The 24,734-nt window shown below is 41.8% G+C and overlaps 1 protein-coding gene across 1 annotated transcript in view; it reads right to left on the bottom strand.

Annotated features, from left to right (window-relative positions):
* The window catches only part of ece2a (endothelin converting enzyme 2a), a 62,829-nt gene that overhangs the window by 26,094 nt on the left and 12,001 nt on the right, over window positions 1–24,734 (bottom strand). Inside the window, exon 3 of the mRNA XM_020098920.2 lies at window positions 5,026–5,309. Within this exon, the coding sequence (XP_019954479.2) occupies window positions 5,026–5,309 (284 nt within the window). The remainder of the gene's footprint in view (window positions 1–5,025; window positions 5,310–24,734) is intronic.

The following is a 24,734-nucleotide window of genomic DNA, read 5'->3' as shown; positions in this document are numbered from 1 at the left end:
GTCAACTATCTTTGCCCCTGAGCAAGAACACAACAACTCCAGGGGCACCGTTGTCCAGCTGACTCAGCACTTTGAGTCCTCCCAGTTGAAAAAGACAAAATCTCTAAATAACCTCAAACCACAGATTTACATATACACTGCTCTCAAAGCGACCAAAATATAAACATCACCATCTGAAGACGCCCGAACACTGGGGCCCTTTCCCGACTTCAAATGAGCCCAATGACCACTTCTACCTTTTTAAACAGGGCTAAAGGTTAGCAATTAAAAGTGTTAGTATGAGTTGATAGCCAATGAAAGAGTCGCCATAGCAACAGTAAGAGTGATTCACAGAGCATGTCAGGCTGTGAAATAAATTTCACACCTTAGTGCACCATGGCCCCATCACCCCCCGCTGTGAGAGTTTGTTTGTGTGTTTGTGTGTGTGTGTGTGTGTGTGTGTGTGTGTGTCAGCAACGAAAACTGTACTGTTACACCGACTGTACCAGGACTTGAGGAACAGCGTGTGTGTCTCATATAAACCCACCTGTACTGTGAGGACATGTGATTTTTAACCCTTGGGACTTTTGCTGCATTTTCTGGTGCATTCAAGTAGGTTTCTACCTTTGTACATTATTATTTTGACATATTTAAACATGGATTTGTTTGTCGCCAAGCCGACATGAAGTCTACTAATGAGAAGTTTCTGGATTGTCACCCACGAATGTTTTTTTTGTTCGTAAACGCTCTCGAAGCAGATTTTAGATCAAAGTACCCTCCATATTTTTTTCCCCACACCTCCTCGCTCCCTCCTTCTCTTACTCTCTTCCTCTGCCTTCTTTTCCATCGGTCGCACACTGTTGCACTGCTCATTAGCTTTCTGTCAGTCTTGGTTTCTGTCTCCCACTCTTTCTCTTTTTTCCCCTCGTTCTCCTTTGCTGCTGTTCCTTTCTTTCCCCCTATTCAGTCCCTCCTTCGCTGCATGTGAATTTATCAAACACTTCTTCAGGGATCTTCTTCGTTCTCTTCACCCTCTCCTTCTTTCAGGCCATTTTTCTGTTTCGCTCTTTTTCCTGCTTACCTTTTTCTCTCTGTGTCCCATTTTTTAATTTTTTGAAAATGTTTTCTTGTAAGAATGAAAGCAGGCTCTGAACCCGCCTCCCACATTCCTGAAAAACACACATATTCGAACAAGAATCGTGACTGCTCTACCCATATCAGCCACAGCGAGAGCAAAAATACACCAGCGCAGAGGACTATCGACTTCTCTGCAACTACACACACACACGTTTTATCTGCATTCTGCACACATAAAGATGCACAACACTCAGAGTGCAGCACAGAGACAATGCGAACACAATCACACATTAGCGTCTGCTCACAGCCCTGAGCAAGGAGCAGTTGAGAGAAAACAAAGTGGAAATGAGAGGAAAACGGAGTGAGAGGCAGAAGTGGGAAGAGAAGGTGTGAAGGGAAGCAGGTGATGTCGAGTGAGAAGGGAACTCGACTCTTTCTCTGTAATGGCTTTTGAAATGGTCTGCATCGTTCAGCTTCACTCCTTCTGAAGGGAAGTCAAATCCTCCCATCTGTCCCTCAAACACACTTACTGATCCTTCTCTAATACTTTCTTCTGTTGGAGGAAAACACACAGGACCACTGTCTGCTTTTAGCTCAAGTGAGTGTGTGCGTGAGTCTATTTTCAGACTGACTCTAAGCACTTGGCGCACATGCAGCAGAGTATCAGCCTTTGTTTACTTCTTCAGTCGAGCATTTTAAAACCTGAGTTGATTTGGAGAGATGTAAAAAAATATTGAAATACTTGCTTCTTGCATCATCTTCTGTCAGGAATTAAACAGCAAATACATGGAAAGCATCATTTAAATCAGGGACGTCTATTTTGCCTATCAATAATACGCTGCCTGTTCTAAACCTGCTTGTTTACAATGGGCTGTTTACTCTGAAGAAGGGTTTCTACCCTCAGGCTGTCCGGAACCTCTCACTCACTCACACACACACACACACACACACACACACACACACACACACACACACACACACACACACACACACACACTTCAATTCACTTTAACAATCTTAACTGTAAATATCATCCACGACTGTAATAATCCCTTATTTCTTTTCTTTAATCTTATTTATCTATTTACTGTTTTTTATTGTCAATCCCTTGGAAACTCTTTACAGAAACAGGGCACCCCACACATTTCACATGATGTTTACCTCTGAGCGTATGACAAACAAAAATCCTTAAATCCTTTAAGTGACCTGCAGTAATTGAGCCACAGCAAGTAAAGAAGAGCTGCAGGACTCAGTTCAGAGAACTGTGAAGCTGCACCAATGCCTGTTTATTAATAGTTTATAAAATCATACCAAATTCGATACTGCACTTTCTTAGACTTTCTTAAAAATATACATGCCAAATGTGAAGCTGATAACAGTTCTTGAGATATGGGAACCACATATAGACAGACAGAGAATCTGGAAATAATGTAGATGACTGCACCACAGCTGCTTTAGTTGAGGGAAAAAAAATCAAGATCAAATAAATTCAAACTAGTATGTAATTCAGGCTACAAAGCACAAAATGACACGGTGCTGGAGCGTGCAGCCACTTTGAGGGGCTCATATAGGAGGTACTGATTTCAGTTAGAATACATGAACAGGGGGAGTAATACAAATGGAAGAGGAAGGTGCAGTGAGCACAAGCACACAAAAGACTGTGATGATAAAATGCTGTATAATTTTCAGCTTGTCGAACGCAATCAAGCTAACCAACCCCTGCCCACTTTACTTAATGCTGAATCCAAATCATCGGTGTAACACTATGCTGGTAGCCGACTCACGGCAACGTTTTAATGGAAAAAAAACCACCCGAAAAGCAGCATTATATTTGTATTTGTGTAATTTTGCAGTTCCTGGTATCTGTTCAGTATAAATTTGCATTCATATCAGTTGTACTTTGTCCTCTCGAGCTGCATCCATTAAAATGATTCACACACTCTGACCTTTTCCCTCCAATGCATTCACTATGATTATATATTCACCCTGTGTATTGAGCCCAAACTCTACCTGTAAATACGGACTAAACTTTGAATTAATCTAGGGGAGCCACAAAATGCCGCAGTGAGCACATCAGGAGGAATTTTCTGCCCCCACTCAGAGCTCGGGGAGTCACCTACTTTACTTGATGGTGGTGTTCTCTTGTCTTATTGTGTTGAGGTCAAGCGTGGCTAATGGCCAAAACATTATTATTGTCACACTGACAGTGGTGGGTATAGCCGCAGCTCGCCGCAGTTGAAGGGCACTTGACGTTATGCGAGTCATTTGATGGGTTTGTGGAGATGGAGTGAAAATGAAAAGTGGCTCTATTACCGACTTCACTGTCACAAAGTCGCTTACAAATAAACTCCTGCTGCGGGAGAGCGTTCATTCATCACAGTTGGCAAGACACTCTTGTGGTTTGCATAATAGTGAGAGGATCAATAAAACTGGACCAGTCTATGGAATATATTTCAAGTCTGCCTTTTGTTATGGACGAAAAATACCTGAAACTGAAAAGAATATTATCTTCAAACTCCTGTGAGTGACTCAGGTTTAGGAACTTGCTGGATGTTTCTTGTTACTTATACATATTTATATTTATCTATTTATTTACTTCAGTATCACCTTATACATAATTTATGAATACAGTATACATCCCCATGCAATCATCCTGTGCCACTTTACTCGACCACAAGAATACTCCCATATGTAGTGAATGGTGTATATCATGTAAATATTCTATGTATTTTTCTTTTTATTATCTATTTTTATCCTATTTATACTGTCACATGCACTCTCGTCTACATTGTTTTTGTGATAGTCAGAGAAATTCCCTCGTGTGGGATCAATGAAGTTTAACTTATCTTATCTGGAGCTATATAGTGACCAATATGAGTTCACTGCAGGGGCTTCAAACAAATTGGAGGCGTTTCTTCAACCAAAAAGAGGTTAAACCAGTTCATTAATATAAAACAGTAAATTAATCGCAGGTTCAGAATGGGTTCTTGTTTTCTTTGCGTCCATAACAAAATCACGTGTGAAAATGACTGGACTCGAGAGCTTGTGTAGCCATGTGAACAAAAACATTGATACGTCAAGCTTTAAGTGGAGGAGCGAGCAGATGAACAACAAACTGCTACAGTGACTGAGAATTATTAGTTTTTGTTAATAATGGTTTACTTAAGTGAAGGAAACAACATTTCTCACCATTAATAAGATGTATGGTGAGAACTGCATATTATTAGTTCATAATAAATGTGTCATTATTATTATATATACTATTACTATATAAAAAAAAAACATTTTTGTTTGTCAGCATGTGCCTTTACTAATTATAATATGTCTGCCTGGTCACAAGGGAGTGTTTTAAGATCTTGAACTTTAAAGAGGTCGTCTGAGGTGAGCACAGTGTGGATTTCCAAGACAGGAAAATCTGTTGCATGCAGCTATTTCCTGTTGTTTTGATGTTAGATGTTCAGGTATAACAAAACATCTACATTATGCACATCTGATCCTGTGGATTCTGGTTTGGAGGGTGGGAAATGTAAAGGCTCATTTATGCTCAGTGTTGGATGTGAATGCATACGGACGAGTGATCTGTCAGTACTCTGCGTTCATTTTGTCTGTATTTGTGCACGTCTTCTGAAAGCCCACTACAGCTACAGCGGTGTAGCCAAAGGTTCCAGAGAGACGAAGAAGAAACAAATCTCTTATCATATGTAAAGGCAGCGGAAATGACTCATAAGTCTTTTTAAGCCATTTGTAGAAAAGATTGCATAGTTTTTTGTTGACTGTGCTTTGTTCCTAGTATCAAAAGAAAATGTGGAACGATTGAAAAGGTCTTATATATGTGTTCCTGTGTATTCAGCTATGACAGGAAAAAAAGAGTCAGAGTTTTCAGTGCACACACACACACACACACACCACACAAACAAAGGTGAAATATCCAACCCTAATGAGGGTTCACAGATTTTTTTTCATCAATACCTCTGAGAGTACTTGGTGAACACAACAGGCGGTCTGAGGGGACACATCCCAAGGTGACTTCTCGTCCACCATGATGGCGTCTAGCGTGGCCTTCTCGAGGATGACATCGAAGGATGTGCCGGGGAAGCAGAGCTGGCGCATGTCCATCTCACGCCAGGTCATACCGGGGCAGTCGCTGTACCTGGCGGCCATTGTGCTGATGCACACCGAGGAGTAATCTATGTTGGTGATGGAGCGGTATCCAGCGGTGTACATTTCCCCACTCATGCTGCTGTTTCCGCAACCTGAAGAAAAAAAACAAAAATAAACGAGAGAGAAGGTGACCGCCAGACACGTAGGGGGAGGAGAAAACATAGGAGGGTAATGAGGAGAGGAAGAATAAAGAGAGGGGGGGAATCAAGACAATATTTCTCTGATGACTCAAATCCCCAATATGTTTTTCAGAATGAGTAAACGATGGTGTGATCAATAGAGCAACAACATGTGATTACACAGAGAGCTGCTATCATGACAACAGCTATTGCTATGTCTGGGACCGCCTACTGCGGTTGATGACACACACACACACGCGCACACGCACGTCTCCAGCTTATTCTAACGTGAAGACTCCAAACAAATCATTCACTAGCAACAAGATTCCAACTTGTCGCTCCTCTGCGGGCGACAGATGGATGAAAGCCAAGCAGAGAAACAAAAAGGGGGGATGAAGAGAAGTGATGATAACCTCTCATGCAGCAAGAAAAGATGAAAATAATCTACCGAACGCTCCATCTCGCCTTTTGGATCATATGACTCATAGATCAAGTAGGAGGAGGAGGAGGAGTGGGTGGAGAAGACGGGGAAGAAGAGAAAGGAATAGGAGTGAGAGGAAGACTATATGGGGGAGGCACATACACTAACTCAATGTGTATATTCTGATTTAGCGAAGTTGGATTTCTTGTGCATTGGCCTACAAAACTCTCATGTTGTGTATGTGTGTGTGTGTGTGTGTGTGTGTGTGTGTGTGTGTGTGTGTGTGTGTGTGTGTGTGTGTACCCGACTGGGAAAGGAGGGCGATGGGTGATAGTAGGGGCTGTGACTTCCGGCAGCATGCTGGCTTTGACACCTCTGTTTCGAACGTGTGGCTGGCGCTTGTTATCACCTTACTGCTTCTACTAATTACCAGGCTCACACACTCAGCAACACATTTGTAACTTCTCGGGATGTGTGTGTCGGTGCCGTACATGCAGAAACATCATGTTGCACAATAGCAGGCATTAATTCACACGTATAGACATATCCGGGCGACAGAGAGGCAGCAGTTGTGAGATAAAAACTGAAAACAGAATTAAAGTGACAAAGAGATAAAATATACTCCACTCCACAGATGCATTAAGACATTGCACACCAAGAGCATCCTGTGCCACAAATACTCCACCGGAGCATTTTGTTTTTAGACATCAGAGGGCCGGGTGCCCCGATGGCTCCCCCTGTGACGTTGGCTTCAAAAGAAGAAAGGGAAATATGTCAGCACTGATGGCTGGAAAATGAGAGAATGCACCGGAGTTCAATTACACAGGCTCGACAGGTTATTTTAGATGCCGTACTTTGCGTGCGCAAGAAAAAAACAACAGCTTTGTCACAGGAACACTAAAAAGAGCCAGAAAAAAAGTTGGCATCACCTGTCATGAAAACAAAGCCAATCATTTCAGAACCCCCTTGCAGTTCGGGGTCAAAACCAGGCTCTGCGGCCTTGTCTCATGCCCACATTTGGTGCTCTGCAGAGTGAGTTAAATCCTGCACTCCCCTCTCAGATCCCCAAAGCACGCAAGACATTGTTTCCAAAGGATTCTCCCCGCTGACACAGCTATGTGTGTTAGTGTGTTTCTTTTTTCCATGCGCTCGGCGCAGAGGAAGGGGTGTCACATGACGGCTTATTCCTAGGGGTTGTCACGACAATTATAGTTGCCAGGCTGTCATCAAGGACACCACTCTCATTTTGGGTATGTGACATCAGCTGGTGCCCCCCCACAACCTCTGACCTTTATACACAAACAAGAGGGGTACTGCACATATATCAGTGTGTTTGTGGGCGGGTGGACCCCACAGTGAAATTATAGTGTGTGTTCTGTGACAAAGGCTTATTCAGGCCAGTCTGGAGACCGATCGCTAGAGAACGCATCCTAACAGGATTATCCAGAGCGGCAGAGAGAGAGAGGCGCACTAAAGTTAGAGGTGTCATATCACCTCATTCTGCTGCCTGTGTGAGTGTGTGATGGAAAATTTGAGTCCCGGTCTTAAAACATATCATACCACTCATAACAAGTCTCCAAAAAAAACAAACTGTGGTGATGTGTGGTGACCATCCATCATCTGCTAGAGACCTTAGTAAACTGAGTGCCAGTCATGTTTGCCCTGTTTGTCCTTTTATGCAGGAAATTCTGCACAAACAGGAGAAGAAGTGGACCTCTAGTAAGGTCAGAGAGGAATGTTGTCCAAACATGGAGGTGCTTCTTTCCTGCAGACTCCTGGAGATGCTATGTCCAGCAATAGTATCAGGTTGCATGTCTGATTCCAAGGCATTCAAGAGAAAGCTGAACATGTGACTCTCACAGTGATGATGATGCTCTGCAGGAGAAGAAAACTCACAGCGTTCCTCTGCTGCTCATAAATGAAAAGGCTTACATGAAGTGGTAATGGCTTCTACAGTAAAAGATAGTTAAATTCCTTAGTATTACTATTAAAAAAACTTTAAAAAAAAAAAAGCTTCTGCAGTAAAAAAGAGGAGGATAGTTTTAATTCAATCCATCATGCCTGTGCCATGAATTTAACAGAATGCTATTTCTGTCATTTTCCACAGAGCATGACACTTTTCGTTGCTCGCCTCCATTAATGTATAACCCAAGTGAACGGGATAATGTTAGGGTATAGTGCACTGGTTGATCTACAGTAATAGGTGCTGCTATACCACTGAAAATCTGCACTTCCATTTATACTTTGTTAAATATCATGCTATCAGATCCTAATTTGAACAGCTTTAACTCATCCTGCAGCAAAAATCTCATTTAAGCTTTAAGTTGTTTTTTTAATAGTCATTTCATTAGCTTAGATCCAAACTCTTTCACTCTTCCTCAACGTGAACCAGTTGATATTTGACCTTTGAGCTGTCACACTGACCTAACCGCAGCACAAACAGTGACTCTCTGGAGTCCATCTATGGTCAGGAGGGGTGGTGGGTGGGGAACCCCTGCCAGTGAGCCAGCGGTGTAAAATATCAAAGCTGCTATCTCTGAGCTGAGCCGAGCGCAGCAGTGGAAACTCCATGATGTCAGAGGCACGCGGGACATTCATTCACATCCCAGATTGGTTTTGACACATTAAGGATAGGGAAGTGCAGCCAGCACAGATTAAAGGTGACGGTCACATGTGCTCAAGCAACAACACCCCGTCGACCACCCTGCACATGTGATAGGTGACTCCGGGTTAGCCCGAGGTAAACAGACACCACGGTGGAGCTTCACAAAGTTCATCTGCATCTACTGTAAATGTCAGCAAATGAGAAGAGCTGAAGTGGGTCCTGTGTTCGTCTGTCAAGATTCTTAAAATACATGCACATTAATCACGTGGCTGCATGTAAGACTATTCTCCTGATGAATGTGTGCATGTGGTTTGTTATGAGTCAAAACAAAAACCAGACAAAGATTCAGGGAGTGTAAACTGCTTTCGATAAAATTGGAAAAATAATTTTCTTGTTCTGAAATGTTTGCACTAATGTGGATGCAGTTTTGTGCATGGCCGTGTACATGTGACGGTGAGTCGCAGCGTCAGATCTAGAGAAGCCTGCACGTGTGCCTCTGCTCGTGTGGGCGCACCAGGACGATGATGAAAGTAGACAGCGTCACGCTGAGGCTTGTTTTAACCAATTATCTCATGTTATCTGCCCCCCAAGTTATGGTCTACTGTTATCTGATTAATTAGAGGCAATGTTTATATGACAAGCATTTGTGAGCATGTACACCCAATCAAAGTCTTTAATTTGTTTGACCTGTAAGGACTCTGCTCTGAGAAGGGAGGGGGCCTGATGAGTTTTTTTTAAATGGAGATACATCTCTGATTCTTTGACAGTGAAGATTCAGGGCACGAGAAGTGGACGGAGAGAAAAGTTGGTGGAGAGAACGGAGGAAGATAAGATACTGGAGGAGAGAGGTAATATAAATTAGAGTGGGGAGAAGGAGAACAAAAGAGGTCAAAATAAAATATAGAGAAGTAGAGAGCAATAAAACAAGAAAAGTCTCTTTCACAGAAAAACATGAGGGAAACTAGAACTCGCACTCAGCACAGCACACAGCTTCCCCTATAATCCCAACAGCCCCCTTAAACCAATAAAACAATCCAGATCATGACATCATCATCTTCATTGTAGAATAATCTTTTCCATATAGATTCAACCACTATTCAGTGGAAAATTTGTAAACATTTCAAAACACCAAAAAAATCCCACAATGTAAAAAGAAATGTATTGGACACGCCCCTTTTCCCAGAACTGGACCAAGTTTAAATAGGTTGATATTGGGCCCAGGTCCCGCCCTTCCAGCAAGTTGTATTGTATTTATTCAAAGTCTCCTCTCTTTATATTTTTTTTGCCATAGCAGTTTTTGCTGACCTGTCATCCTTGCCCTACATGTTTCATTAATGTGCTCCTCTAAATTCCTTAGTGCAATTGTACATCAAGCACATGAAAAACCAGCATCCATTTACAGAGATGAAGACATACAGAAATGTCTGTGTGGTTACATGTGTGCCTCACCATCTCTGCATCTTCCCTGGATAAAGATATTCAGTATTTTCACATTTTCAGAGAAGTTGCATCAGCAGAGGGGCCAGATGAAATTCTCTTTAAAAAAACTCTGCTTTTCCGGCAAGTTCTCCTCAGAAGTCTCTTCCTCCCTGCGCTCACAAAAGCAAACCTCAGTTACATAACTGAGTGTACGAGATAATTAGCGGCTGAATAATTAAGCATGTGCCCATGACAGTGTGACTGTTTGATGGAGTGTGAGCCAGTGTGTGTGTGTGTGCATGTGCGCGTGTGTGCGTGTGAGTGAAGGAGGACTTTTGGAAGGACTCCATTGTATGAATCTGCCTCTTTGTAGTGGCATGCAGCCTAAAGCTCCTTTCAGATCCAAAACACCAGCAGGCACCAGGAATGGGGGCTTGAGGTTTAATTAAACTAAAAACTTTTGTATTAAGAAAAAAAGCCTGAGCTTAAACAGGATAAGTTTGCACTGATCAGTATCTGTGAGCAGAAAAACGTTCTGGCAAGTGCAAGCTCTATACCTTCCCTGTGCAACACTTGCTCATTGTTTTCATTGATGTTTTAGACACTGGAGGCGGGAAAAGTCTGTCTCTAATACTTTGACTGGTCAATTTCAACACTCACAGTCTCTGGCCTGCAGATAGACCAAGACCTCATTTAGTTATAATGAAAATTGTGGATTTACATAACATTTTTAATAGTCACTATGTATTTTTAGACATTACAAATTCACAGTATGGATATCTGGAATCATGTTCTTTATATTGGATGTTTAGATGGCTAATATTAAAATCATGACAACTATACCATTAGTAATAGGAATATGTCCACAATGCTCATTCTGGATATCAAAAGTGAAACTATCGATATCTGAAAATGAATTCACAGTAATGCCAAAGGTGACGTCATCAGTCCTAGAAAGAATACTGATGTGGATATCAGATATGTTCTTTTTTGAAAAATGTTAATATATTTGCAATATACTGTTCATCTAGCTACCAAATGCTTAAAACTTATTTATTAAAATGGATTCTAAGGTTTTGTATCTATATATAATAATATAATTATATTTTGACTAGAAGATTTGAATATATATATATTTAAATCATACTTTTGACCATTATAAAGTTATTGTGGATATCTTTACCTTTCTGACAGGTGAGAATACAGTTGACAAGGACAAACGCTTTTAAAAGGTATTTAAAATGTCATAAGGGAGAAGACTGATCCGATTAAACAGGACTGGAGTGTGGAACAGGCGACAATGCATTTCAGAGATCAAACCAATCAGCCAATCAAAGGACATGGTCAGTGTTCCAAGTGAGCAATCAAAAGAACAGAGAGGTCAGCCAATGTCCCCGCCTCCAAAGTAACCTTGACGAGTTGTACACTTCTGAGAGGGAGGGTCAAGCGAGTACTCGCCCGATTGTTGCAGGACTCACTATTGTGGTATCACATGCACATACATGAGTGGGTTTTGAGACTAATTAATTGCCATACCTTATTAAATGGCTCCACCCACCCCCACAACAATTACTAACATTTGAAATAAACCTGCTGTGCTATGGTGAAAGTCTGGAGATTGAGGCCGACGGATAGAGCGCTAACATAAAGGGTGGGCGAGCTGAGAGCAGCAGGGGTGACTTAGAGAGTACGTGTGGCAGAGAGCAATTGAATGATGCAATTGGATCTGCCGTCGCTGTGTAGCCAAAGTGGACGGAGACGCACGCACGCACGCACGCACGCACGCACGCACACGCACATAGCATGAGTCAGGTGTGTAAGTGCAGATCAGGTCCTTGTAAAGAATGATGTTGAGACACGATGACAACAAGAACATTAATAAACAAACCTCCTTTGAAATAATAATGTCACAATCTATGAATAACTATGATCACAATTAACTACCAATAAAACATGTCTACAAGCTGTTGTGTCCTTGTCTGTCTCCCTCACAGTTTTCATCCCACTCAAGTGGCTGCAAAATAACCCTCATTAGATCCATCAACACCCCACACAGCATCAAAGTACATTCATCAACATATCATGGTATTGCCTGTCACAAATAGATGTGGATTAAATTTCCACTAATTTATCACCGTTCTTCCAAGAGGTATTTGTTGGACAGACAAAATCTCCCATAGGAGCTCAACAGATTTGTGATCTGGTGACAGCAAATACCATGGCATGGGATTCACATCGTTGTCATTCAACTGTATGGTCGCCTCTCACACAGTAGTGCAGAAGAAGGAGATGTTAGTTCACAGAGTATTTTAGCCTACTCCAAAACTGTCACATAAAATCTTTGGCCACAGTTGCAGTATGGCTGTAGGAACATCAGGTTAGTCCACTGGTCCACACAGGTGGAAAGCGTCTGTTGTTGTGAACGACAATGAAAAATACACATGCAACGTGTGAAGCCGATAATATGAAGGGTTCTCGAGATCAGACAGACTTTTCTGGAACCTGGATAGATGCCAACATGGCTGTAGAATCTAACAAGAAGTCTTGTTATTTTAAGATGCTCACTTTTCCTCACAATAGAAAACATGGGGGTGTTTCAGACAGGTAATATATTGATATTGTTTGATGGATTAATTTTCCAATCATCTGTTTCACTGAATTCAGTCTTGTTACTAAAAACTATTTGTTATGAAGAATTTGGCAAATAAAAGATGTATAATCCTTGTAGTTGCCAAACCCTCTCCAAATTATTCCAAAATCTGAAAGTAACTTCATTGAAACTGCAGATTATATTTCTGATTGAAGGCAGATGATGTTTTTTACTAAAATACACTTTAAGAGACACGTTAGCTTCTTTACTTGTGTTTTTAAGAACAAAAAATTAACTTTGACTATTTAATCAAAGTTTCATGCACATATGAACCTTGAAAATGATCCATTCAATTATGTGTTTTCCTCCTTTTCCTTCAGACTAAAATCTCCCTCATCAGTTAATCTATAAATTAAGAGACACCTTGTACTGTTCCACCTCATCTGGAAAATCCCCAGCACCGTAGACACATCATAGGCTCTAATCACAATTCCTGGCCTTCAGTATGAGAGATGTGACGCATGAGGGGCTCCCATTAAGTAAATAAAGCACCTTTCGACTCAAAAGCAAACGCATCAGCTCCCTCAGCTAATACACAGAGTTTGGCGTCTTCACACTGCAATGGAAAAATCCATATTGTCACAGCCTTCGTCAGGTCATACAACCCACATGAGAAACACCCTGGAGGAGCTTGTCCAGGGCTGTTTGCTTCCACATTTTAGTTAACAGCTGTGTCTGTCAACAGCTCTCCCCTCGCACTCCCCTCCATATTTATTATAGCCACGTTGAGTCAGTTGCAGATGCACCAATGTTTATTTTTCCATGAGGCTGTTCTAGCAAGGCAGTACGTGGCTGCATGTGTATGTGTATGTGTGTGTGTGTGTGTGTGTGTGTGCCCTCCTGTACTGTTTGTTCTCTTTTTGTTTTAATCCCTCAGTCAGTCGTTGGTGTAGCAGCAGAGAAGAAGGTCATGACTCAGCAAGAAACGGAGTGTGTGTGGATATGCGCATGTGCAATCATATTCACAGGAATCATTTCTCTGCTCCATTTAATCTGTGATTAATCCTCCACACCTGCACCGTGACCTGCACGCGCTCACACACACACACACACACACACAGACACACACACACACACACACACATTAACATAATGCATTCCCTACCTAACCCTAACCCAAACCTAGTTCTAACCCTAAACCTAAAACAAAGTCCTGAAAAATGACAAAATGTACTTACTCTCTAGGGCCCTATGCTTAAAATGGTCCTCACAAAGCAATAAGTACAGGACAAGTCCCAGAGGGAGGGAGCACCTCAGGACAAGGACAGTGCACCTCCTGTTTTCACCCACAGGAGACGGGTTGTCTCTGTAAGGTCTGAAGGTCTGTACTCAAGATGGATCCAACTACAAGTACACACCCACCCACACACACACCAGGTGACGGAACCAACCACAGTAGAGTTACACACATACAGGTAAAGCAGGTCTTTTTTGTTATATTTCCAGCCCCAATAAAATGCTGTATGGAGTTATAAGACGCAAGTCACACAGACATCACTGTCACTTTCTTCTTTGTAACTGCATGCAATGAAGATTTGATCTCAGCAATGATTTGGCAGAGTCAGAGAGATGACGTGTGTGAAGGTACAGAGACGAGCTCAGAGACAATAGGAACGGTTAGATGATGAAGTGACATTTTACTGCGGGAATAACTGTCGGTTTAATCAGCCTTTTCTTCTCCATTTGTCTGTGAGCTAAGATTTAAATGAGGCCAAAACATTGAAAAATCAGTGTTCCAGTGAGTGTGATGTTACTGGACAGTCTGACACATGCCGTGAACAAGAACACACAAATACGCACACACATTGTTGTGTAGAGGGGGCAGAGAAAATAACAGCAGTATAGACATTTTCAATTAGCCACCTACCAAGACCACGTCTGTGAGAAAATGAAACGGCTGAAAAAGCACAGGTATACTGAAGTTTGAAACACACACACACACGCACACACGCACACACGCACACCCTCTCTATACCCTTACATTCTAGACACTTTACGCACATGCACACAGAGGCTCAAACTTGACGAGTTAATTTTCTGCCTGGTTGGCATGCAGGCCAGTTTGTCAGTTCAAGGTGCCTGCGTCTATATGTAAATGTCTTTGTTGCCTGACCTTGGTGTGATTATGCAGAATGGATCAGGTTTTAAAGATGAGGGCCGGCCCCGTGTCAGAGCTTTATGGCTGACAAAGCATATTGATCTCTGCAGGAGGAAATGGCATATCTCTGCAGTGTCATTATGTCACAGTCTGATCTGAGGTCTCAATAACGGGCGCTGCTGGGGAGTCAGGGCCCTCAACGAAAGGGACTAACCCTCAGATACATTCAGGACGTTTTTACACCTGAAAGTCCCAACGAAGGTTCATGTCCTTGTTACATTGTTTACATTTAAGTTTTGGTTTCACATTTAAATTTTAGTAAGTAAGTTGTCTTTGCTCGACATTGTGTATGTCCTGTCGCAGGTTCAACTACAACTGGACCTTCCAATAGGTGCTCCTACATCTTAGTTCCGTACCCACACGGTGTGGTCTGCACGCTGCATGTGGATCACTAGCGAGCAGCTGACAGCCGTGAAGCTGCGAATGAAGAGTGAGTCAGCCTTTGAGACAGGCTGGTGGATGAAGATGGTGATTAATGCTGCATGCTTCATCCATTCCTCTGGACCACTGCTACATGCAATATGCCAATGTCTCATCGCCACTCTCCATCTCTCTCTGACAGACACACACACAGACACACACTTTGATATGTCTGTTGTTCCAGCTGCCTGTCTGAGACTTTCATAAGGAAACTGTTAAACATCACTGATTCAGTTCCGTCTACGCTTCCTCCGAGTCTGCATGTGGCCAATGCATGTACCAGAGGATGGATCAAGGAAGGTCGTGCAGCAATCATCTACTGCTACAGTATATGCTGACTGAGTGAGAGCTGGACCACTCTGTGCAACACAAGATACACACACTGAAACACACACACTAGTCTGTTCTCGGTGAATCATGACCTCTTCCTGTTTGGCAGGAACTGGATGTCCACGAGAGAGCAAGAAACAAGAAGTGGAGGAGGTGAGAAAGAGGACACGAGGAGAAGTCAGACTGTGTGTGTGTGTGTGTGTGTGTGTGTGTGTGTGTGTGTGTGTGTGTGTGTGTGTGTTTGTGTGTGTGCGTTATGGTCAGTATGTCCAAACAGGCTCCTTCCAAACATCCAATCCCCAACTTCTGAAAAAAATATATACATATGGCCTCAAACTTCCCCTGTTCAAGATAGTGCAACACTGTGATGTCTCTGCCTCAGCCAAGAGGAAGTACTTATATGGTCATGGGAGCAGGAAGCGCATGAGGAGCTGAATGTCTCAGTAGTAATATCTGTGATGCTCTGAGGTTAGATGTGCACCGTGCGAGGGGGGCTGCAGAAACCACACAGCTTCTTTCCAGGCTGCAGGGAACCGAGAGAGGTATGAATGACAACTTGGTGGGAACGGGAGAACGAGGGATGCGAACGGCTGGGGCTATGAAAGAGGGTAAACGAGGAGGAATTTAATGAGTGGGGGGTACAGCATGAAAAGGGAAGAGATGCTGGAGACGGGCAGGCTGCGATGGATGAGTGTGAAAAGGAGTAATTAGCAAGTGCGATGATAAGAGGAAGAGGGGAGAGGCTGGAATTGAGTGGGTGGTCTGACGTATTCACAGTCTTTCTTTAACTCTCTCTCTCCTTCTGCTATTAGGCATCTCTGCTGCAGCGTAAACTCCAACTGCATACTTGATGAGAGAGCCAGCACAGGTCCTAAGTCTCAACACACACACAGTTTGATAAGGCAGTGCCAGGCTAAGCGCTGAATCTGGCACCACTCCTGAACTGCTACTCCTCCCCGACTTTTCCCTCTCTCTCTCTGTGTGTGTGTCTGTGTGTGTGTGTGTGTGTGTGTGTGTCTGTCACAATCACCCTTGCACTGAAACACAAACAGTTACGAGCAGTTATAGTTCTCCAGGTATATTGATTCTAATTTTTAGCTGTTTATGTATATTCTGTAGCATTCATTTTCTTTACTACATTTACTACAACTGCTTAATAAAACAATTTTAATAAAAGTGTCACACCTGAATTTTAAGTTAATCATTTATAAGTTGATAAGTTCTTTCATTAACAATGCCGAGGTTGTCTCAATCTTTTCTGCCCAAAAAACCCATCCTTCTTAACTTGTGGTGACAACACAGCACAGAATAAGTCAGCAATGCTTGCTAGCTAACTTTTGAATAATTGATATTTAGCCTAAACGCTGTTATTTAGATAGGAGCTAGCTAGAAATCCAAACAACAGCATCATCTCGCAGCATCTGAATAAACAAAATGGCTTACGTAGGTCATAAACCTCACCTCCTCCGTGTCAGCAGATGGGACATGGCAATATCCCTACAGCACAGACTCTGGCTTCAAAGGCACAAGATGGCTGCGTTCGTATCCGGAATATTTTGGCTTCATTTCTGAATAGTGGGGGGAAGTAGATATGTGTTGTCCATCTTTGTTTACATTCTATGGCGTGCAGACAGATAGGATAGTTAGTCTATAGATTGAAGAGCTTTACCTTATAATAACCAGTCTTCATCAAAACAGACCATAAGAGACAGCAACTGTCATTCATAAAAATGTTTGCAGTCACCAAAGCCAATTGTTGTCTGTCAATGATGGTCAGATTGAACCTGTGATGATATCATGATGCTGCTGTGACCCTGTGAGGAGGTTCACACGCCAAGTCCTCTGACATGGACCTTATTTCCTGGCCCAGGAGGCCGATCTACAACAAAGCTCACACCTCTCCAGGGACTGTCTCAAGTTCAGACTGCAGGGGATAACATCACAATGGCAACTAGGAGTGTGTCCTCAGAGTGTTGCATCTTTCCGTTTCTGATGTAGCTCAAGGTGAATCAAAAGGAGAAATAATAGTGGCAAGAAAAAAACTAGCCCTTAATAAATATCTACATTTGTCTAAATTTGCCAGAAAATATGATCAGATTTCCATCTAAGTTGTCATGGTAAACAGGTTATTGTATGATTTTCAAATCATACAAGTGACATATTGTTTCAACAAATATAACATTTACAGTAGAGTCACTACATCACATAATACCACGCTTCCCCCTCTCTTGTTAAATCCTTATAGTCATACGACTGGAGCACAAAATCATCTGGGAACATAACCAAATTCTCTCCCCCCCTTCAATCTCATTCCCCTCAACCATCATCCCCCACTGAGAGGCTGCTGGGAAATGCAATAGGAAAGATTAAGACCTTTAAAAAAATGTCCAGAGTGGGAAGAGATCGAGCGAGGGGGCAGTTCTCAGAAAGACGGCAGAATATAACACTTGGTGAGGGTAGAGTCCGCTGCCAAAAAAGTAGTTACATCATCGCAGGTCAGCGAGGCAAAGTGTAATCATGACAGAGATGAGACGATGAGGGGATGAAAAGTGGGGGAGGAGGGGAGGAGACCAGATGTCAGCTCCTGAAGATGAAAATGAGCCCGAACGGCAGTAAAGGCATCTCCTTTTTATTCAAACACTCAAATGAGACAAAAAAAATATGCCACATTCACTAACAAAACAGGCACAACAAAAAATAGCTTGACAAAAATGTGCCGTGTCAAGCATTAACCTCTGGCTTCTCCATAGAGCAGCAGGGTACCTTCTTTTCCTCCTCCACTTCATCCACTTCCATCATTCCTTCCCTCCACCTCCCTATAATGTATATTATGTAACCTGGACTTCAGACTCAGGAGGAGAGGGGAGGGGATAAAGGGCAAAAAAAGATAGTGAGGCAGAGGTAGAGACGAAACGACACACACAAGTAGACAGGTTTGGAAAAAGACCAGAACACACAAGAAGGAGATGTGAGGTATGAGAGTGGCTGCCACGAGTCGAGGGCAGACTCTAAAAAGAATTAAAAACGGGGGGAAGCAGCAGAGTATAAAGGAGAAGGAGTCAGGAGGAGGAGGAAAAGAGCAGTTTAAGGAAAAAACCGAGAGACAGAGAATTAGGAGGAGAGTGAAGACAGGAGGTAAAACTAAATAATACAGAAGAGTAAACTATCAGGATTAGAGAAGAAATAAAGGAAAGATTAAAAAAACAGAGATACAGAGAGATGACGTAATGGATGTGTCAGTGTTTTAAAAATGTTCCAGTGCACGGCATAAAAACCATGAGAGGGTCTCAGATTCTCTCATCATCAAATAGTCATGGGCCGAGCACTCATCAGCTTTCATGCAGCAGACAAGCAGCACACTGCGACAGGAGCCACATTTATCATCCAAGCATAATGCACAGTGCAGAAGGCAAATGGGATTTGGGCTGTTTAACTGAGAGTGATGTCTTGTTAAAGGGACTGTGGAAAGCTCATCTGCAGGGACACGAGTACGGACAGCCGACTGAGAGAGTGTGGCAGCGAGCGTCGTAACACAGCACTCTGCACTCAGTTTGGGTTTGTGTGATCGGTGACATAGTTTTAAAAATGGTAGTGTGTGTGTGTGTGTGTGTGTGTTGTATTTAATCTGCATGGGAACACAAGGTCTGGAGACACTCCCAACAGTGGGATTTGTGAAAATCTGTGGCTCAACTCTCTTTTCTCCCAATCTTTTCTCCTCCCTTCACTAAAAAGCACAAAATTGTTGGACCATCAAAAAAAAAGCACTTCAATTGGTTACAGACAAATGAATTAAGCTTGTTCAACAAGTGATATCAACACAATTTATTGAAGTCAATTTTTAATAAACAAAACTGTGATTTTGTGTATTTTTTGTGATGACTGTTCACTGAACCCCTCCTCCCAACAAGAGACTGTCAAATCACAACGTAGCAACTGTGGCAGGCCTCACTAACTTCCTCCACATGTTGTGTATGAAGTTGACCAACAAGTTGCACAGTTTACATAAAGTGTCTGGTTATTCTTAAGCTTTTCCAGAAAGGATCAAACAGCAAATTACTCTGTCATAATATAGGATGCACTATAAATACATATTAGAATGTGCAGAAACCATTTCTGGGGGTTACACTTCCATTGGCAACTCTTTATTGATTTTGAAGATTTATGGACATCAGCTATTTCAGACAACTAAACATAAGATAGTGCCACGTTTTGTAACACACACTGTGAACATATTAGATATTTCCCATTTTCCACACGTCAGAAAATCCACTAAGATCAATCAACATCAGCCCTTTGTCTGCAGTGGCAACGGATACAATCTGAATTCACTCCAGGGTCAAATTAATCTGCATTAGACATGGGTTCAATCTGCAGTGGTGGAAACATGACACCAGGGTGAACGCTAATTTCTTCTTATTCTGGCAGTCTAGACGATGATGCTGCACCTTTTCCAGCGTGACGTTACGCACATTGACCTTCCGAGCGTTGGCGCATCAATAGCCATGAACAAAACCATAACATTGTCACTGGTCTCCATGGTGCTTTCTAATGTTGTGTGTTGTGTTTCCCTCTTCTCATGCATTTGTGATGACACATCTGACTCACTAAGGAAAATAAAACTGCAAAGAAAAACCCCTTGACTGGAAAATGGAGTCAATCCCCTTTTTAAGCAAAACATCAAATACCATTAAGTTCAGTTTTTTAAACGACCCCTTTTACAAGATTCTCATTTTAAAGGTACAGTGTGTAGAATTTTGTGATATCTAGTGTAGAAGTTGCATGTTGCAGCTGAACACCCTTCACCTCACCCACTCCTTCCAAACATGAAAATGAACCTGTGGTAGCCTTTAATTGTTATAAAAACTCAAAAGGTGTTTAGTTTGTTCAGTCTGGACTAATGGGGTCCCATCGATGTAAATATAAAGTATTTAAATATATAGGGCCTTTTCTGGGGTAAAGAAAACTACAATTCATACAATTTAGACGAAACGAACTGGTGAAAACAGCATGAGGATTATTCTACATTAATTTTCTGCCTTACACCTAAATCTTACACACTGGACCTTTAAAACAAGTTAGAAGAAAACATTAAAAAGTTAATCGGTTAATTCTGAGACTAACCTGAAACCTGCTTTTGAGATCTATATTGTTCTCAAGAGTAACTTAGACTCTATAGGCAAATGAGTAAAACTCATACGTGCTGTGTGATAGCAGAAATCTTGGCAGACAGTAATAGTAAGTGAGTTGGGCAGGGTCAGCTAAAGTCGACTGAAAGCCAATATAGACTTTATAAAGCGATGTGCTCAGTTCTTCATCCCCCAGCGGCAGCAGTAGAGGACACGCTCCACGCTGCCTCTCCCCCTCATTAAAGCTCACACACAAAAAAAAGAAGAAAAAAAAAAAAAGCACGTCACCCTCTTGTTACAGTCCATAAGTAAAATGAATGCATAACTATGTGTTTTCTAAATAAATATCATCTTGGGGAGTTGGTAGCCATGGCAACAAGCAGAGGAACTGACTCTGCGATGGTTGGTTTGTCTCTCGGTGCTCTCGCAGACTCAGGCATGATTTAATACTGTGGGGATGGGAGGGATTGTCTTGATAAAGTGTGCTGTATTAAACTAAGCACTGCACTCCAACCTCATGTGTTTGTTGCTCTCAGTCTCACTTGACGAACCAAAACTGTCTTACCCTCTTATTCTCGTTTGTGTGTGTGTGTGTGTTCAGATAGCAAAGGGTGTATTTCAAGGCCTCATTTCTCAGGTTAAGTGAACAGAATATTAGAAAACTATGGCAGACCATCTGCTCTCTGATTCCCTGTACAGGCTAATATAGGCCATGTACACACACAGACACAGACACACACACACACAGACACACAGACACACACAGACAGACACACAGTTGTTTGTCATGCTCTAATGGCGCTCGTTAATCCTAGCAGCACCAGACAAGATAATCCTTCATCCAAACGTGAGATTCCACCTCATAATTCCTTTTCACTCTCCGTTGGGTCACTGTCTTGCTTGTGAGGTTTTTACAAAGTAGAACAAACACGATACGAAGCACATAAACAAGAAGGTCCAGTTTTGATCACTTCATGCGGTGGAGGTTGTGGGCATTTTATCTTCATGCGGTGGAGGTTGTGAACATTTGATCGACCGCTTCGATCAAATGTTCAACTCACAGGGAAATGTCAATACCGAGTTACTAACTTTTGTTTGTGTTCTCTCTCTCTCACTGTCATCTGACTACAGGCGGAGCCATAAAAATCTCAAGTCATGGTGGTACATGTAATATTACATCACACAGGGCTGCAACTAATGCATATCACCACATGAAGGTTCCGTTTTCACCGCTTTCTGTTTGTTGGTTATCTGTTTGCAGAATTTCACCTAACCTAATTAACTCATCTCTATCATACTTAGTGTAGGGATGTGGCCTGGGAAGAACCCATCACATATACGTCCGGATGCTTTTTAAGGTACGTTATATACTGTGTTGACTTGTGTACTTACGACATATGATTATTTTCATTAGCAATGTTGGTGAAGACAACAACTACCATGATCCAATGCTGTTGCATGATGTCACTAAACTAGGTCTTTTGTTATTGTTTTGTCCACCATTTTATTAAAATTTAGACTTTAGACTTTACATTGACATTAACCAGTTGTATTTTTCCATCATTGATCATTTGATCTATAAAAAATGTCGCACAAAAAAAAATACGCCTTTTTTTTCTGACCAACACGTTTACAACCACAGAAAAAATACAAAACCAGCAAATACTGAAGATGACATGGAAATCTCAAAGAATTTGACTTGTTTAAGAACAAGTTGTGCTGCCAACAACATCCCAGGGAAAGCCGTAGCAGCTCAAAGCACAGAGGAGGCTCGGGCTGATCGAAGTCACTGATGTGCAGTGATGGAACTGAGAGGACAGGAGGCTCTTAGTGAGCCAGTGTCCGCACTGAGTGGTTTCCACCATTAATCAATCCAATCTCTCTTGCACACATACCTCATTTCATCCCCCCCATACTCTTTAACTTGTCTTACTGACGATCTCTTTGGTTTTCTGTGTGGTTCATTGAAGCACCAATACCCACAGTAGAGGGACGGCTTGTGTCGCAGGTCGGTGCACAGCTGCATTTACATGGAGCCTTTCATTAAGAGGAGCTCCACCAACACATTATTCATGACTCATGTATTCTTATCAACTGACTAATTCTGAAGGAAATGCATTAATTTCTTTTGTGTAAAGAATCTATTCAGTCATTTCTAATTAATGCTCCTTTTGATTACTTCCTATTTCTTATTTTTTAGTATCTTTATTTTTAGGTGCATGAACAGAAACAACAGAAAAAAGTGTTCTAAGAAACCACTAGTATGTGACCTCTGTCACATTATTCAGCAGATTCTGCAGGTTTTATCAAGTTAACTCTAAAACTTCGGCATGTAAGACCTTTGTCAAGTATTTACGATATGAAGGAATATCAAAGTCCTAGAGTAACTTAAACTTCTCCATAATTGAAGTTAAGCAAGTACAGAATAAGCCAAAAGACATCACGTTATCTCACAGGCATAGACAGTAGGTATCCATAGTTTTTCTCATAGCCAAGTCGAGAGTACTGAGATTAATTCTGACCAGCAGGGTGTTGGTTTTAGTTTCATGTTGGTCGTGTTTGTAATTTTATTGCTAATGATCTGTATCGCTGAGAAAGAACAACACACAGAAACATTAACAACCATGCATGCCAAACCATTTCTTAAACTAAATGTAAAGGAGCGTGGAAGGAGCGTAAACATCATTAAAACCTTGCTATATCAAATGTTTACTTTTTAAAACCTAAAATTCTGATTATTACATTTTAGGATTTGGGGCCTTTTCGCAACTGTGAAATAACAATTGAGGAAACAAAAATATAATTGTTAATTGGATTCTGACAACTCATTACACTGCCAGGCAAACATTTACAATGAATCAAAATAAATTCTGGTGCTGTGGCACAACTTCAGTGTTTGGATTTATTTGAAACGTATGTTTGATAAACAGGTCTTAGATTTCAGTATATTACTCACACACAATTTGCTAGACTTTATACAAACGTTTTGTTTTCCACTTTGTCATAGATTGATGTGCAAAGAAGGAAAATGTATCCAGTTCAAATCATATTTTCAACACAATAAAAATACCCTGTACTGTTTATTAGAGCAGCAAGATACCATCAAAATGGCAACAATGATTCCTGCCTTCATGCACTTTAATCCTGCAGTATCTGAACAAGCAGGGACTGTGCACAGGCAGAGGTGGGAGAAATGATGATAAATCTAACATGAGATTAAAACAGAGAAGCAACACCGTGAGAGGAGCCTCAGAAAAACAGACAATATGAAAACACTGCTATTGTTGGTGAGAAATTGTTGCAACTACGCACAGCAACAGTGCCATTTGTCAGTCACCACAAAATACAGCTATGAAGGTCACAAAAAAATGATGCTCTGCCAACCCACGCAAGCGTCAGAGGAATAGAACGATGTTAAAAAAAGCAGAACATTTATTAAAAACTGTGAGAGGAAAATGTAATCTTAATTTTAAGCGAATTAAACTGTGATTCTCCTTTTATCCAGAGTTGCGCATCTCTCGTGTGCGTGTGTACATTTGAGACAAGGGAGAGTGCAAAGTCAAATGGAGAGTTACATAAGACTATCACGACCGAGCCAAACCAACTCTGTTATGCACGCACACAGACGCATATCAGAAAAGTGAGAGATGGAGCGAGATGGAGAGACCGTCAGAAAGTATTGCAGACGAGCACTGAGGTCAGGGAGTGATTCTGTCCGTTAAAGAGCCACTAAGAGGGAAAGACAACAATTTAAATATGTTGATGGGAATAAGACTGGGGGGGTGTAGAGTGACAGACAGATCCAGAGACAGGCTGACGTGAAGATGCAGGGGTGGAGGTGTTGGTCTGCACTATGACAAACAGTGTTATGTAAGAGTTTTGGACACAGCCTCACACAGAGCCAGCACTCTCCTAAAAGTCCTTTCGGACACATACACACACACTTTGCATTGACTTCCATTATTTGTGCACAGCCTCACCAAACCCAAACCTTAATCATGACCAGTTCACGTCAAACCCTAACCTAACAATTCACATATTCCCTCTAAACTTAACCAGGACTTCCGGAAATATGTTTAGTCTCATTAGGACCAGGCTTTGGTCCCCATGAGGTCTACTGGTCCTGACAGAGTCAGTGTTTATGCACGAAAAGGTCAACATGTACAGAAATAAACACACACAAAAAAAGGAAAATGATTACAGGTGCTTTAAATATTTGGAAAAACTATTCTCTTACTCCTGGGAAAGTTTAATTTCACAAAATTACAG

Source organism: Paralichthys olivaceus, chromosome 16 (genome assembly GCF_024713975.1).
Source record: "Paralichthys olivaceus isolate ysfri-2021 chromosome 16, ASM2471397v2, whole genome shotgun sequence".
NCBI classification, from domain to species: domain Eukaryota; kingdom Metazoa; phylum Chordata; class Actinopteri; order Pleuronectiformes; family Paralichthyidae; genus Paralichthys; species Paralichthys olivaceus.
Note: the sequence above shows the minus strand (reverse complement) of the source record. Positions and strands in the feature narration are given on the sequence as shown.